The 17805-nt window shown below is 37.8% G+C and overlaps 1 protein-coding gene across 1 annotated transcript; it reads right to left on the reverse strand.

Annotated features, from left to right (window-relative positions):
* Positions 1 to 916: 916 nt before the first annotated feature.
* Positions 917 to 5893, reverse strand: LOC128649395 (perilipin-2-like). The gene is given in 9 exon segments (XM_053702645.1): positions 917 to 1645; positions 1839 to 1961; positions 2567 to 2751; positions 2876 to 2916; positions 2918 to 3126; positions 4259 to 4341; positions 5249 to 5444; positions 5531 to 5576; positions 5836 to 5893. Coding segments are annotated over 8 exon segments (1242 nt in total). The 5' UTR covers positions 5561 to 5576; positions 5836 to 5893; the 3' UTR covers positions 917 to 1270.
* Between the last annotated feature and the right edge of the window lie 11912 nt (positions 5894 to 17805).

A 17805-nucleotide genomic window follows, 5' to 3' on the forward strand; every position in this document is an offset into this window, starting at 1 on the left:
CTGCAGTGAGGTTACATTTGACAGTGTTCTCCACAGGAAATTGCCAGCTGGATGGTGGCAATACAATTCTTGGATTATAAAATTTTCTGTTTTATATAAATGTTATGCAAATTATCTAAAGCACAGTGATTGCATTTATCAAAAATGATAATGTATTTACTCTGTAAACACATTGAGGGAAAGTTTGTAATCTTGGCTTACATTTTAGAGAGTTATAAGGATGAGTGGTGTGCCTATTAAGTTATGGTGAGAACATTTGTCAGACTTTAGAGACAAGACTACTAAATTTATTAAAGGAAGCAATAATCCAGACTGATTTATGACCAAGTAATGAGCTAGCAGTATGAAATATTAGTTACTAATTAAAACACTTTACTAGTGATCTGACACTGTACCGTTTCTAAGTTAAACTACTTATCACTGGTATAATCTACTGATCACTTGCTAATCTAGGTTTTGGTGCAATCAGGAATCAGCTATAGTTTTGACACCCCCTTATGAAGCTAGTTCTCGGCTACTCCTGTTTACTTATTCTGTCTCTGGTATAACACGAATAGTAATTAGACCAACACACTAAGCAGTTCCATCATTTGTTTGGAAACAATGGCTTTCTAGCCTCACAAAAAAAAAAAAATCCAAGAAGATGTTCAAGTATTAAGGGTGGTTCAAAAATGTTTAATTTTAATTTTAGGTGCACACATATGGTAGTACTAGATGTCTTTGGAGAAGTTTGCAAATTGTACAAATCTAGTAACCAGTACTCATCTTACAAATGAACAGACAAGACAGTAAACAACTTAATGGTCCTATTTGGATCAACTTCCAAACATTTTATGTTCGCTTTGTTTTTATAAAAAAAATTATTACACATTACTATTGTTGACTGTTGATCTAAGATACAAAACAAGTTAGACACTTTTGTCAAGTTATATTATTTATTGCAAATACAAAAATTTTACAAAATAAAGTCTTACAAAAATGGTTAGTGCACAGTGTTTATGTAGTATGCAGGGAACACCTTGTTATAGCAGCTGTTACTGCAAGAAACATCTGCTGAGTTAGTGAAAAAACAAATATATATATATATATATATTCTTGTAAAATTCTAAAGTGCTTTGATTGCTTCTTCTGGTGGACTACTTTATAGAAGTTTGCAGAACAGCAGACATTACTAGGACATACTTTTCAGTTCTCAGAATTACACTTATGTGGGCTACTAAGTTAGTGAGAAGTGTTCAAGTGATAATTTTCTATTATACTTTCACTTTGGTCATTCCTGTTGGCTGGTTGCCTCTGCCCCATCACATTTTTTCTCATGCGGAGACCCAGCCAGCTGGGGGTAAAAAGGACCTACCAGCCAGTTTAGTGGTGTGTTGTTGACCAGATAATCCATTACATCATCCATTGAGTCCTTCATTTTTTTGATTTGCCCTTTGCTGGTAGTTAGGAAGCTGTCTGATACCTCTCCGAAGGAGGAGGCAGTACGGAAATTTTGGTATATTTCTCCAGCCATGGCACTGACACGCACAGCTTTGTCTTGAACATTTTGAGGCAGGCCTTGCACACTGGACACCAGGGAAAGGCACGTGGTCTGAAGTTGCTGACTCAGGTTCCGGGCAAGGGAGAGAGTTCGTGACTCAATATGCTGTGAAATTTAAAAAAAAAAAAAAATTTAAGTGTCTGCTTTATAAAAAAAAAAAAAAAAAAAAAGTTATGGTGACGTGGTTCTAAAATGCAAAGAAAAAAAATTGCTTTAAAGTTTGTGCTAAAAGTCACCCATTATCTACATAGCACTATAAAGTTGCCCAATTATATTTATTTCATCTATGGTTGCTTACCTCAGCTTCACCATCAGATTGGCCTGTGCTCTTCCTCCAATCAGCCCATGAGTTGTAGAGCTTCTCTTGTGCATCATGAATCTTTTGGTTGGCATTATTCACATTCTTCCTGGCATATTCAATCTATATATGAAAAAATCCAATTTGAACACAATAGAAATCAGATCTGTGTAGTTGATTAGATAACTTAAAGGGACATAAAACCCAAATTTTCTCTCATGATTCAGAGAACAGAAAATACAATTTTAAAAAGCTTTCCAATTTACTACTATCAAATTTAGTTTTGTTATCCTTTTATGATCTTACATCACAGCTTTTCAACAGTGTGCATCCGTCTACACCACTGTATGGCAGCAGCTTGGCAACAATGTTATACATTAACAGAACCACTAGATGGCAGCACTAATTCCTGTCATGTAGTGGTTCAGGCATGTGCATGCTACCTAGGTATCCCTTCAACAAAGAACATTAAGCAAATATGATAATAGAAGTAAACTGGAAACTTTTTTTTAAATTGTATTCTGAATGAAACTGTTGGGTTTAATGTCCCTTTAACGCAGTAACTAGTTTACTAAGATATCAGTGGTAGCAGCATGGTCTGAAGAACTGCAACTAAATGTTAAGCGAGTCTATCCCCCCCCCCCCCCTTTCACACAGCCAACACCTCGTACTACAATTCTTTAGTTGCAAACAGTCATGAAGTATGGATTAGCAAGCATTATATTTACCAGATCAACTGTATGATTTAACTGAGAAATTGCTTCCTGGCTTCTGCATTTGGCATCTTTGACCCGAACTAAAGCTTGCTGATAAGCACGCTTACGAGCCTTTGAGGAAAGGGACCCTAGTCTGACATAGTAGTTGGGCTTCTGAGTGTCTGCTTCAAATCCTTCAGTATTTGTTGCTTCAATGGCTGGAGACATAAGTGAACAAAGAATGTTTGCTAGATAGTTCAGATTTAGCAAGTGTAGAAAGAAACAAACCAAACTACTAATCTGTTCCTCAAGGTAGTGAGATCACACCCCAATTTAACTTACCCAATTCTTCATCAGTTGGTGGTAGGTATTCAGTCAATAAAGTCAGATTTTGAAAGTGCAGTGTCAACTCCACTGCTCACCATACGCACTACACCGCTTCCCAAGACAGTATTTATACTGCCATTCACAACTGCTTTGGTCATTTCAACACTTTCATGGACAGCTTCTTTTGTCTTATCCACTACACCTGTAATACTTTGAATGACGGTCTCCTTGGCTCCGGTAACTGCATCAGATGCATTGGACACAATCTACAAAATATATAGGACACAGTAAGATATTAACCCCTTCACCCAATCTGATGTACTGTATATACACACACACACACACATCTTGCAGGACTTTGTATACACACAACTTGTGGTACGATTATCACACATCTGATCTTCAGGAAGCTCCAGCAGTCTGCTTTTAAGTTCCTTTTTTGAGTTCCTGAAGCACCAGGCATCTGCCGCATATGGAACCAGATTGCAATTAGTGCTCCAGTCCCATATGAAAGCAGATGTCTAACAATTGTTGCTGGTGCCAGTAGTAGGGTGGCCCAGCAGCAATGTTTGGGAGGGCCCTATGCTACAGAAAAAAAAAAAAAAAAAAAAAAAAAAAATTACGTTAGGTGTACTAGCAGCTTTTATAGGAATTATTAAACTTAAGATGGCAGATATAGTTAACGGGTAAGTGGGATCCAACCCTGCAGAGATACACAGTCTGCCAGTACTTATGATGGGTAACCAATACTAAAGCTAAAATTAACCCCTTACTGCCAGGGAATAGTGTGGGGCACAGCTGCAATTATCAGTCTTAGAATTACCACAAAAAAATAAATAATTTGTCAAAGCCAAATAGGTCTGCTATTTCTGAATAAAGGAGATCCCAGAGAAGCTTTTTATAACCATTTGACATGATTGCACAAGCAGTATGTACATATAGTTGAGAAACCCAAAGTTTCTCAAACAAAATTAATGATTTTTTGTATTGGATTACATTGGTTGGTGAAATGGTGGCATGAAATACACTAAAATAGGCCTAGATCAATACCTTGGGTTGTATGTATAGTTTTGACAAGTAAATAAAAGAGGCTTTATTTCTTTAAATAAATAGTGAAAGCAAAAATGCTAAAAATTCTCCTGTATTTTGGGCAATTTTGTCTCTTAATGTCTTGGTAGTTAAAGGGTTAAACAGAAAAAAACGCAACACCCTAGAATTTGTCAGAGTCTCTTCCATTTTCCCCAAGCCAATCATAAAATACTTTCACATACTTTACCCTTGCACAATCATGAGCTGGTGCCTCAGAAAACACTACATTTTGACTTTACTGTCCCTTTAAGTCAGTTTATTTTTTCACTAAAGTGTCAAACTTGTGAAAAGTCTCAAACCCACACTTGCCTTGTTGCTAGGCTGATAGAGAATTGGCAGCTTTTCTTCAATTTTATCCAGTCCTATGCAGGCATAGTTGTTGGCAATGGCAACTATAGGGAGGGGGGGGGGGCGAGAATAACATTTTGTAATTATTTAATTTGAAATACCACATAAATCTGTACAACAGGTCAAGCAAATAAGATTAGATGAAGTAGGTGGTCATTAACAGCATTAAAATTTATCAAGCAACTGTTGCCTGATCGGTTGAGCAATTTGCAAATGTGTGATTAAAATAAAACATCTGCGTTACATAACTGATAAAGTTCAAACTTAAAGAATAGACTGTCAAGATTCAAATTCCAATTTTTTATTAAAGGGACACTAAACCCATTTTACTCCTATTTAATTTTTGTTTTCTTGCCATCTTTATTTGAAGGCATCTAAGCCAGCCAATTTCCAGTTCAGCACCCTGGACAGCACTTGTTAAATGGTGCTGTCCAATCAGCAAGGACAACCCAGGTTGTAAACAAAAAATGGGCCGGCTTCTAAACTTAAATTCTTGATTTTCAAATAAAGATAGCAGGAAGAAGAAAAATTGAGTAAGTTAGAACATTGCATGCTCTGAATCATGAAAGTAAACATTTGGGTTCAGTGTCCCTTTAAAGGGACACTGAACCCAATTTTTTTCTCTCATGATTCAGACAGAGCATGACATTTTAAGCAACTTTCTAAGTTACTCCTATCATCTTTGTTTTCTTGCTATCTTTATTTTAAAAGCAGGAATGGACAGCACTTGCTTATTGGAAGCTGACATTTACCCAATAAGCAAGCATAACCCAGGTTCTCAACCAAAAATGGTCCGGCTCCTATGCATCACATTACTGCTTTTTAAATAGATAGCAAGAGAACAATGAAAAATGAATAGGAGTAAATTAGAAAGTTGTATGCTTTGAATCATTGAAAAAAAAAAAAAAAAAAAAAACACACTATACAGCAGCTGTTTAATACCAAACTTACTTTGTGGCTCCAATTTCTGGATGATTGGCATAGCACTGGTGATGGCTACAGATGTAATAGTCTTTACACTTTTCTCAGCAACATCACACACGGACTTCAAGTATGGATGGTTGTCTTTTGTGTTCACATAGGCAGAAGACACCATGTCATAGGTGGAGCTCACCAAGGGCAGGTTAACGAGTCTAACCACCACATTCTAGAAGTAAGTAACAGCTGTTAAAGCTTCCAATAAACAAATTACGGTCTAACTAGAGCAATAGACTAGGGATACGTCAATCATACCTGCTGCTGATGCTCCACAGCCACTGACATCTTGTCACTTTATATCCTGAAACAAGAGATTGATTTTACAAATCATGCAATACACATATACTGTACCTTTTTAGCAGTTTAATAACAAACTACAATTTAAATAGAATGTGTTAAAGGGTAAATTATAATACAAAAAATCCATTGTAAAAGAAGTATGCGATCACCAAGCTACTAAAGTCATAATAAGCTAAAACGCTCCAAAGCAAGAAACTGCGACAGGATAAAACTACAGGTGAGTAATTTAGATAACTATTGCTGTATAATAAAAACCAAACCTTGTCACACCGCTACTAACACCAAACGAGAAACCTCACGGAATAGTGTCAACACCTGGGAAGTCTACTATTTATACTCTATGTGCCGCCTCCTGTTATCGCGATACTTACCACTAGTACTCTCCTGAATGTCAGCTAGTTTATGTAACCCTGAAGTGCCAGGTGTTGTATCGAAACTGGTGATTGTCGAAAGTGCTGATCGGCAATTTCCGTGGCTCCGCCCATTTTATGTAGCCCCGCCCAATTATCGCAACTGAGACAACACTCCTCCCAAGTCCCAAACTCCACCCAGCTTACTCACACTGTGGTACAGTCAGATGAGCTGTCTCATAATCTCATTTACTATATTATTCACATTCACAATGTAGTAAAATCTTGACAGCTTGTCATGTACCGAGGCAGTGTGTACATTAGTTAGCTGTTGGCACAGAGACGCAGTTTATTTAGAAGCAGATTTGTACCTTATTTAGCAGTTTGTTAGTGACTACGTAAAGTGCCTAGATATGTCACCTATACTTATTGTTTTGTTATACATTAATCAGATGTCCCCTTTACTTATTAAAACGGAGTACTAACCTTTCATTAATATACTTTATCCTATTTGATACATGGTAATATATATATAGTGTGCTAATATATTAACTCTTAGTTTACTTTAATACAGGTATATATATATATATATATATATATATATATATATATATATATATATATATATTGTACCTATAACCGCTATATATATATATATATATATATATATAGTGTACTAAGATATTGACCATTACTTTACTTTAATATATGTTATCTTATTTAATACATGGGAATAATATATATACATACATACAGGTATGTATATAGTTTACCTATAACTATATATATATATATATATATTTGACCTATAACCCATATATATATATATATATATATATATATATATATATATATATACAGTATATATAGTGTACTAATATATTAACCCTTACTTTACTTTAATATACTTTATCTTCTTTTATACATGGGAATATATATATATATATATACAGTTATATATTACCTATAACCCCTATCTATCTATCATCTATCTATCTATCTATCTATCTATCTATCTATATATATATATATTGTACTAATATAATAACCCTTACTTTACTTTAATATACTTTATCTTATTTTATACATGGGAATATATATATATATATATATATATATATATATATATATATATATATATATATATATATATACAGTGGGGCAAAAAAGTATTTAGTCAGTCACCAATTGTGCAAGTTCTCCCACTTAAGAAGATGAGAGAGGCCTGTAATTTTCATCATAGGTATACCTCAACTATGAGAGACAAAATGTGGAAACAAATCCAGACAATCACATTGTCTGATTTGGAAAGAATTTATTTGCAAATTATGGTGGATAATAAGTATTTGGTCAATATCAAAAGTTCATCTCAATACTTTGTTATATATCCTTTGTTGGCAATGACAGAGGTCAAACGTTTTCTGTAAGTCTTCACAAGGTTGTCACACACTGTTGCTGGTATGTTGGCCCATTCCTGCATGCAGATCTCCTCTAGAGCAGTGATCTTTTGGGGTTGTCGCTGGGCAACACAGACTTTCAACTCCCTCCAAAGGTTTTCTATGGGGTTGAGATCTGGAGACTGGCTAGGCCACTCCAGGACCTTGAAATGCTTCTTACAAAGCCACTCCTACGTTGCCCGGGCGGTGTGTTTGGGATCATTGTCATGCTGAAAGACCCAGCCACGTTTCATCTTCAATGCCCTTGCTGATGGAAGGAGGTTTGCACTCAAAATCTCACTATACATGGCCCCATTCATTCTTTCATGTACACGGATCAGTCATCCTGTTCCCTTTGCAGAGAAACAGCCCCAAAGCATGATGTTGCCACCACCATGCTTCACAGTAGGTATGGTGTTCTTTGGTTGCAACTCACAACGAGTTGTGTTTCTACCAAACAGTTCTACTTTGGTTTCATCTGACTATATGACATTCTCCCAATCCGCTTCTGGATCATCCAAATGCTCTCTAGCATACTTCAGATGGGCCCGGACATGTACTGGCTTATGCAGGGGGACACGTCTGGCACTGCAGGATCTGAGTCCCTGGCGGCGTAGTGTGTTACTGATGGTAGCCTTTGTTACATTGGTCCCAGCTCTCTGCAGGTCATTCACTAGGTCCCCCTGTGTGGTTCTGGGATGTTTGCTAACCGTTCTTGTGATCATTTTTACCCCACGGGGTGAGATCTTGCGTGGAGCCCCAGATCGAGGGAGATTATCAGTGGTCTTGTATGTCTTCCATTTTCTAATTATTGCTCCCACAGTTGATTTCTTCACACCAAGCTGCTTGCCTATTGCAGATTCAGTCTTCCCAGGCTGGTGCAGGTCTACAATTTTGTTTCTGGTGTCCTTCGACAGCGCTTTGGTATTCACCATAGTGGAGTTTGGAGTGTGACTGAGGTTGTGGACAGGTGTCTTTTATACTGATAACAAGTTCAAACAGGTGCCATTAATACGGCTAATGAGAGGAGGACAGAGGAGCCTCTTAAAGAAGAAGATACAGGTCTGTGAGAGCCAGAAATCTTGCTTGTTTGTAGGTGACCAAATACTTATTTTCCACCATAATATGCAAATAAATTCTTTCCATATCAGACAATGTGATTGTCTGGATTTGTTTCCACATTTTGTCTCTCATAGTTGAGGTATACCTATGATGAAAATTACAGGCCTCTCTCATCTTCTTAAGTGGGAGAACTTGCACAATTGGTGGCTGACTAAATACTTTTTTGCCCCACTGTATATAACATAATTTATGTAAGAACTTACCTGATAAATTCATTTCCTTCATAGTGGCAAGAGTCCATGAGCTAGTGATGTATGGGATATACATTCCTACCAGGAGGGGGCAAAGTTTCCCAAACCTCAAAATACCTATAAATACACCTCCCACCTCACTCATACCTTAGTTTAACATATAGCCAAGAAGTGAGGTGTATAAAAAGGAGTAAAAATCATACAAAATGAGGAACTGGAATAAATAATCAGCTAGATTACGAGTTTTGCGTTATGACTCAAAAAGCATTGTTACGGGCCATAACGCCTCATTTTCCCTAACGCTGCTATTACAAGTTTCTGTAGCGCCACAAAAATCACCATCTACGCTCAAATCCAGAAGGCTCTCCCAGACTAGTAGTTATTGATAGATCATTAACAAAAACATTCACAAATCGATTCAAAAATATTATACAAATTACACTTACACTCATACAAACACTCGACAAATTTTATTTTTTTCAGAATATATTTAGAAAAAAATATATAACGGATAAAAGATACGAGATCTCGGGTGTTAGAAAAAAAGGTACAACATTTTTTTTCGCATTGACTTACATAGACATATGCTTGGATGAACAGCATATCTAGATAGGCTCACCAGATGATGATTGATAGCTGCACATACATGCCTTTTGTCATTGCCTCATACATGTGCATTGCTTTTTACTCAACAAACAATATAGAAACAATGAACACATTTACATCATACAAGTACATTGGAAGGTTGGTTAACATTGGATTCTCTCTCTCAATCAGGAAAGAGAAATTATGGCTTTACTGTCCCTTTAACATCGCAATTTAAACATAATATAACTTTAGGAATTCTGTAGAATAATAAGATATCATTAGAAAATAGAGTTGTCACTTTTTTGGAAGGAATAACAATGCTATACTGCTTTATATAAATGAGTAGATGTGGGAGAGAATCACAATACATACATATATGTATATAACACACATCACACAACAACAAAGCACATATTTATCTTTTTAATCAGCACACAATAAGAATGTTGAAAATACAACAGCACAACAAAGATTTGCAAACTAGACAGGCATGTAGTTAATATGATGACATCATTCTAAGCTTCAACCATACAGATTGCAGCATTAGGACTGCACCGCCCCTTTCATCATGTTCTCACTGAATACTACAATATTACATATACGTAGACGAGAGGTTGGAAGATCCTCATTATTATTGCAATTTCAATGGGACGCGTAAAATATTGGCATCTCGCCAATCACTTATATATAGAATATTATAGATGTCAGCCGGAAGATCTTCATTATTATTGCAATTTTAATGGGACGCGTAAAATATTGACATCTTGCCAATCACTTATATATAGAATATTATAGATGTCAGCTGTTACTTTATCGTTATGAAACAATACTTCAGCAACATTGATTTTATGCCATGTCTATGCACACATTATACACAAGTATGCACTTTCAATCATGTTAGCGTGGACGTGTGGTTTTTACTATTACATTGCATTTACTAAGTATTTGTTACGCATATGAGCAAACATTACAGAGATGCACTGTATATGTTACATTTTACACTTTCACATTACGATTTATTGGAGGAAAACAAAATTTAAAGGGACAGTCTAGACCAAAATTAACTTTCATGATTCAGATAGGGCATGTAATTTTAAACAATTTTCCAAATTACTTTTATCACCAAATCTGCTTTGTTCTCTTGGTATTCTTAGTTGAAAACTTAACCTAGAAAGTTCATATGCTAATTTCTTAGACCTTGAAGGCCACCTCTTTTCAGAATGCATTTTAACAGTTTTTCACCACTGGAGGGTGTTAGTTCATGTTTTTCATATAGATAACACTCTGCTCATGCAGGTGAAGTTATCTGGGAGCAGGCACTGATTGGCTAAACTGCAAGTCTGTCAAAAGAACTGAAGCAAAGGGGCAGTTTGCAGAGGCTTAGATACAAGATAATCACAGAGGTTAAAAGTATATCAAGTGGATACAATCAGCAATCATTACGAACACGCTACCATTGGACATTTTGCACTATTAATCCCCCAAACACCATGGCCAAAGCGTCCCTTGTGATCGACATTGTATCAAATGCTTTTGTGTTTTTGCACACCTTGTTACTCCTTGTGTGTTTGCTCTGCTGTTTGACTTTGTGCTGCTTGGCTTGGCAAATATGGATGATCCGCAGTTAGCTTGTGCAGGTGCTGTTCGACAAGTTTTGTACAACAGAATCAGGCAGGCTCGGCGTCTCCAGAAGAGGTGTAGGGAACGTCTGATCAGAGTTCCTCGTGTTGAAAGGGTGAGGCCCACCTTTGAGAACATGAGCAACTTCGAGGTTTATGACAAGTATAGGCTCAATCGAGAGCAACTCATGGGCCTTTACGAAGTACTTAAACCTCATCTGGAGTCATGTAAACGTATGCGGACTGCAATCCCTGGCATGACCAAGATGCTATGCTGCATACATGTCCTGGCCTCCGGAAATTTTCAATCCTCAGAGGGGTACATGCATGGGTTGTCTCAGGGCACCTTCTCTGTGGTTTTTGACAAGTTTCTGGATGTCATGGTACGAGTTTGTAAGCTTTAAATAGGATTCCCTCAAAATGAGGACGATTGGAGGCGACTCAAGACTGAATTCTATGCAATAGCTCAAATGCCCAATGTTTTGGGAGCAATAGATTGCGTTGCATGCTCCAGTAGAAAAGATCCCCTACTGAAATCGCAAACACTTTCATAGTCTGAACGTGCAGTTTGTTTGCGACGCACGGATGCGGATTATGCAGGTGTGTGTGAATTTCGGTGGGGCAAATCATGATGCCCCCATTCTCAGGCAGTCGTCACTGTGGCGGCAGTTTGAGGACAGACAGTTTCCCCATGGGTGGCTCCTTGGTGATTACTTGTGCACAGCACGGTTCAGAAGTTAGACAATTGCCACTGTAATGTTCAAAAACAGTTGTGTTTATGTAATGGGCAAAATGTGCAGCTATAGGATGCACTTTAACCATTTATTTCTCTTTCAGCAAATGTCTAGTTTTAACGAAAAACAGATATGTAGCAGGTCATAGCTTAAATGTGCAGCTATAGGATGCGCTTTAACGATTTATTTCTCTTTCAGCAAATGTCTAGTTTTAGCAAAAAACAGATATGTAGCAGGTCATAGCTTAAATGTGCAGGTCATAGCTTAAATGTGCATGTGCAGCAAATGTCTAGTTTAAGCGAAAAACAGACATGTAGCAGGTCATAGCTTAAATGGGCAGCTATAGGATGCGCTTTAACCATTTATTTCTCTTTCAGCAAATGTCTAGTTTAGGTGATTTTCGTATACACAAATGCATTATATCATTTTATTTAAATGCAGGTGTGTGTGAATTTTGGTTGGGCAAATCATGATGCCCGCATTCTCAGGCAGTCGTCACTGTGGCAGCAGTTTGAGGACAGACAGTTTCCCCATGGGTAGCTCGTTGGTGAGTACTTGTGCACAGCACGGTTCAGAAGTTAGACAATTGCCACTGTAATGTTCAAAAACAGTTGTGTTTAAGTGCAAAATGTGCAGCTATAGGATGCACTTTAACCATTTATTTCTCTTTCAGCAAATGTCTAGTTTTAACGAAAAACAGATATGTAGCAGGTCATAGCTTAAATGTGCAGCTATAGGATGCGCTTTAACCATTGATTTCTCTTTCAGTAAATGTCTAGTTTTAGCAAAAAAACAGATATGTAGCAGGTCATAGCTTAAATGTGCAGCTTTCAGGGCCTATCTATCAAGGTCCGAAAGGAGCTTGACGGCCCGTGTTTCTGGCGAGTCTGAAGACTCGCCAGAAACAGCAATTATGAAGCAGCGGTCACAAAGACCGCTGCTCCATAACCCTGTCCGCCAACTCTGAGCAGGCGGACATGAATCGCAACAATTCAACCCGATCGAGTACGATCGGGTTGATTGACACCCCCTGCTGGCGGCCCATTGGCCGTGAGTCTGCAGGGGGCGGAATTGCACCAGCAGCTCTTGTGAGCTGCTGGTGCAATGTTAAATGCAGAGAGCGTATTGCTCTCTGCATTCAGCGAGGTCTGGCGGACCTGATCCGCACTGTTGGATCAGGTCCGCCAGACTTTGTTAAATAGATGCCATAGGATGCGCTTTAACCATTTACTACTCTTTCAGCAAATGTCTAGTTTTAACGAAAAACAGATATGTAGCAGGTCATAGCTACATCATCAACCGCCATTTCAGACGGTAAATAATATACGTTATATAGGAGCATTGCGAATATATGAGACTGAGTAAAATTAAAGAATTGTGCAAACATGTTAGGATTGTTCAAGAAATGATTATAGAAAAATCTAAAATATATTTTATCATCATAGGTAATTTGTACATCATATGATTCTGGCGTTGGATCCTGTAATGACTTCACCACCTGATTTTTAAAGACAACATCAGATGGTAAGTAGACACAATGTATGGACCGAGAATTGGGGGGGGGGATTTTGCCCAATTATCCACCATATGGCATACAATTAGTTTACATTTAGTATTTAGTTTAGACATTATTAGATTTTAGATATTCTGAAAGGGATACATGCCACAGATAGCAGATAAAGGGATACTCTAAAGCACATTAGAATTGAGTCAGCTTCACAATGTGTTGTTAGAACAGAACACAAGAGGCTACATACGCTTAGTAAGCTATTGCTATAAACATTTTAGGAAATAGGTAGGTAGGGGAGGGATACAGAACTATGTACCATTTTATTAGAGATTTGATTTACACTTTATTTTCCATTAGGGAGATTGACTTCATCTACAGACTGAAAGTGAAGAATACCAGACTAAAAGTGAAGAATACCTATGTGATCCTGTCTGTGGCATTGTCTTTCAACTGTGCTGACTTTGAAAAACATACAAAGACACGTTCACATGGTAAGTGGACACAATTCTATGGAACAAGACTGGGGGTGCAAGATACATCCTATGGGAAACACTTATGTTTCCTATTTTCTTTTAGATGTTATTTCACAATCCTCTATTTGGAAAGTGATGAATATGACACATAATGAAGATAAACTGATATTTTAAATAGAATCGACTCTTAAAGACCATACATCCAGGTTAGTTTGCACAATCCATGCTATTAAGAATCATAGGAGGAATAATGTGAAAATAGTTTATAATATATTGAATGTGTCTGACAATTTTCACCATGTCCTAATATTTTTTTAAGACGTTTATTTAAAATACATTCCACCTACTTTGTGCTAGAGAGGACTCAGATTGTGATCAATCAGACAGATAAAGGGATGCATTTCATAGTTGATATTTAGGTATATTAGTTTTTGAAAGAACAGGAAATATTACATTCAATTATGTCCCTCATACAATTGAACAATTAGGAATTTTTTAACAAAATTGGATATTAGTCATGTAACTTTTAAGAAATGTGTAGGGTGAACTTATTAGATTAATGTGACAGTGTAGTTTAATTTATATAGTCACATTCTAATATTATATTTTTATATAAGTTTAACATATTCTAACAATAAATATAGCTTAGTTATTATGGTATCATTATTTGCAAGGTAACCTAGGTAGATTAAATTATCTTTAAAGAAAACATGATAGCTAAGTTTATTTTCACATTTAGACAGAGCTAGTTATTGTATGCCATATTGATGATTTTTCACTCTAGTGGAGTTATTTGAAGGGACAGTTAACTCCTAGATATTTTAACATATAATTTTTCACAATTATCCTATTTACCTGCTGGAGTGTATAAAATTGTTTACAAGTATTTCTGTTACCCTTAATTTTTATTTTAAAATAGTTTATTTCTCCAATGGTATCTCCACCTATTCATAATGTTTTTGTCCTTAAAGGGACACTGAACCCAAATTTTTTCTTTCATGATTCAGATAGAGCATGACATTTTAAGCAACTTTCTTATTTTCTCCTATTATCAATTTTTCTTCGTTTTCTTGCTATCTTTATTTGAAAAAGAAGGCATCTAAGCGTTTTTTGGGATTCAGACTCTGGACAGCACTTTTTTTATTGGTGGATGAATTTATCCACCAATCAGCAAGGACAACCCAGGTTGTTCACTAAATATGGGCCGGGATCTAAACTTAAATTCTTGCATTTAGAATAAAAGATACCAAGAGAATAAAGAAAATTTGATAATAGGAGTAAATTAGAAAGTTGCTTAAAATGTCATGCTCTATCTGAATCATGAAAGAAAAAAAATTGGGTACAGTGTCCCTTTAAGGCAAAGCTGTGAAAACACAGCCATTATAAGATAATTCACTCCCAGTGGGGCATACAATATATAAGGTAATACAAAGTAAAAATGTTTTAGGTTGATTGTTTTGCAGTTATAATAAGTATGTATATGTAAACAATGGGATAAAGTTAGGAAATCAGATTATCTATCCAAGCTAAGAAAAATATATTTTGTTGTGGCTTCAAAATAATAATTCATAGATAAACAGGAAATATTTAATTTCATACATTATACTCTGCTTCTAGTTAAATAATAAAGAATTTTAAACACATTAAGTGATACAAATATTATAGTATACTGTCCCTTTAAGAGTCTGCACTGAATCATTAAAAAGCTCCATCAAAGGAGGGAAATAAGTGGACACTTTACATAAAACGTCTTCACACAGGTCAAATGTATATTCATATAACAGGATCGAGTATGATAAAATATGTAATGTGTATTAAAGGGACATGAAACCCAAATATTTTCATTCATGATTCAGATAGAGGATACAATTTTAAACAACTTTCTAATTTACTTCTACTATCTAATCTGTTTCATTCTCTTTGTATCATTTGTTGAAGGAGCAGCAATGCCCTAATGGTTTCTAAATGAACACATGGGTGAGCCAATCACAATTGATATATATGTATCCACGAATCAACAGCTAGAACCTTGGTTCTCTGTTGCTCCTGAGTTTGCTTAGATAAACCTTTCATCAAAGGATAACAAGAGAAGTAAGCAAATTAAATAATAGAAGTAAATTGGAAAGTTGTTTAAAATTGTATTCTCTATCAGAATCACAAAATATTGGGTTTCATGTCCCTTTAAAGAAAATATATATTTATGGTTTACTGTCCCTTTAACCCCTTAACGACTGAGGACGTGCAGGGTACGTCCTCAGAAAAAAGGCAGTTAACGCCTGAGAACGTACCCTGCACGTCCTCAGTGTGGAAAGCAGCTGGAAGCGATCCTGCTCGCTTCCAGATGCTTTCCGGTTATTGCAGTGATGCCTCGATATGGAGGCATCCAGCAATAACCTTTGTAAGCCATCCGGTGCAGAGAGAGCCACTCGGTGGCCCTCTCTGCACCGGAGATAGGTGGCTTACTGCGTTGGTGGGTGGGAGCCGGACCGGGAGGCGGGTGGCGGCCATCGATGGCCCTGACGATGTGAAGGGGGGCGGGATCGTGGGCGGGGGTGGCTGGGGGCGCGCACGGGCGCGCGCGCGTGCACGGGAGGGTGGGGGCGGGCGCGTGCACGGGGAGGGAGCGGGTGGGAACCGCTACACTACAGAAAATGCTAAAATAAAAAATGTTAAAAAAAATGTAAAAAAAGTCACACAAAAAATGATCAGCAAAGTGGTGGGGGTTTGTTTGTGTGTGTGGGGGGGGGAAGCTACACTACAGAAAAATAAAAACAATAAAAAAAAAGCACTTTTTATTGCAAACTGGGTACTGGCAGACAGCTGCCAGTACCCAAGATGGCCCCCAATAAGGCAGAGGGGAGGGTTAGAGAGCGGTTTTGGGGGGGGGATCAGGGAGGTTGGAGGCTAAGGGGGGGATCCTACACAGTAGCATATGTAAATATGCTAACAATTTTTTTTTTTTCTTTTTTTAAAAACCCTTTTATTTTAGTACTGGCAGACTTTCTGCCAGTACTTAAGATGGCGGGGACAATTGTGGGGTGGGGGAGGGAAGGGAGCTGTTTGGGAGGGATCAGGGGGTGGGATGTGTCAGATGGGAGGCTGATCTCTACACTAAAGCTAAAATTAACTCTGCAAGCTCCCTACAAACTCCCTAATTAACCCCTTCACTGCTAGCCATAATACACGTGTGAGGCGCAGCAGGATTTAGCGGCCTTCTAATTACCAGAAAACAACTCCAAAGTCATATATGTGTAGCCCTTCCTGTTGAACATTTGCACCTGTATACATTCTGCAGGAGAAGTTGCCTAGGCAACTATTAGACTGGTTGGTCATGTGATCAAGTGAAACTGAAAGAAGAGTGTAAGACACAGGAGGAAGCAGACATGTCAGAGCAGTGAAGGTGTGTGTGAGGCCTGGCTGTGTGAGAGCTGCAGACTTCATCTTGTAAAGTAACAGCATTCCTCTGCTGATTTAGTGTATGCTGCCAGCTGCAGTCTGACCCTGTGAGAGAGCTGTGGAGAAGAATGCAGACAAAGTAAATGACTGGCAGACCTTGGAGTTTTCTTTCAGCCTGTGCAGAATCCTGTCAGTGGTAAGAAGTATCCTCTCTCCTTGTCATACTGACAGGGCATTCTGTCCATCACATAAACTTATAAACAGCTCTTCCTGTGGATTGCAGTTTCCTATGAGCTGCAACTGTTTAAATGCATGTGGATTACCTTAAAGGGCCCCAACATTTATGTGCACCAACTGGTACCCATCAGCCATTAGGGTGAAGCCTGAGGGTGGGTTCGCAGGTGGTTTGGGAGGGTGCTGGGCCTGGTTAGAGAGAGTCGGTGTGTTAGTTAGCCACTGTATTTCTTGCCTTATTTTTATTTACCATAATCCTTTAATACATATTCATACTGTTTTACTGTTATTACTGTGTGTGTTGTAGTTATTTATTATGTTCCTGTCTGGGAAACCCATTCTAGCCCTGGATGCCCAGTCAGGTGGAGGCACTGCCACAGTCATGTACCCCAACTCCCAGGTAGCGGAGACTCAGGATCAGCCTGCAGAGCACATGGAGGTAGCTGGGGTAAAGACCCACAGGGGTAATTGTGGGCCTAGGCCAAACCCCGTTACATTTGGTGGTACTGCTGAGATAAATTGGGGTACACCCAGTAAGGATCCGTTAATTCCCCGGCCCACACTCCCATTTGTAACA

The sequence above is a fragment of the Bombina bombina genome, chromosome 2 (assembly GCF_027579735.1).
Source record: "Bombina bombina isolate aBomBom1 chromosome 2, aBomBom1.pri, whole genome shotgun sequence".
Classification (NCBI taxonomy): Eukaryota; Metazoa; Chordata; class Amphibia; order Anura; family Bombinatoridae; genus Bombina; species Bombina bombina.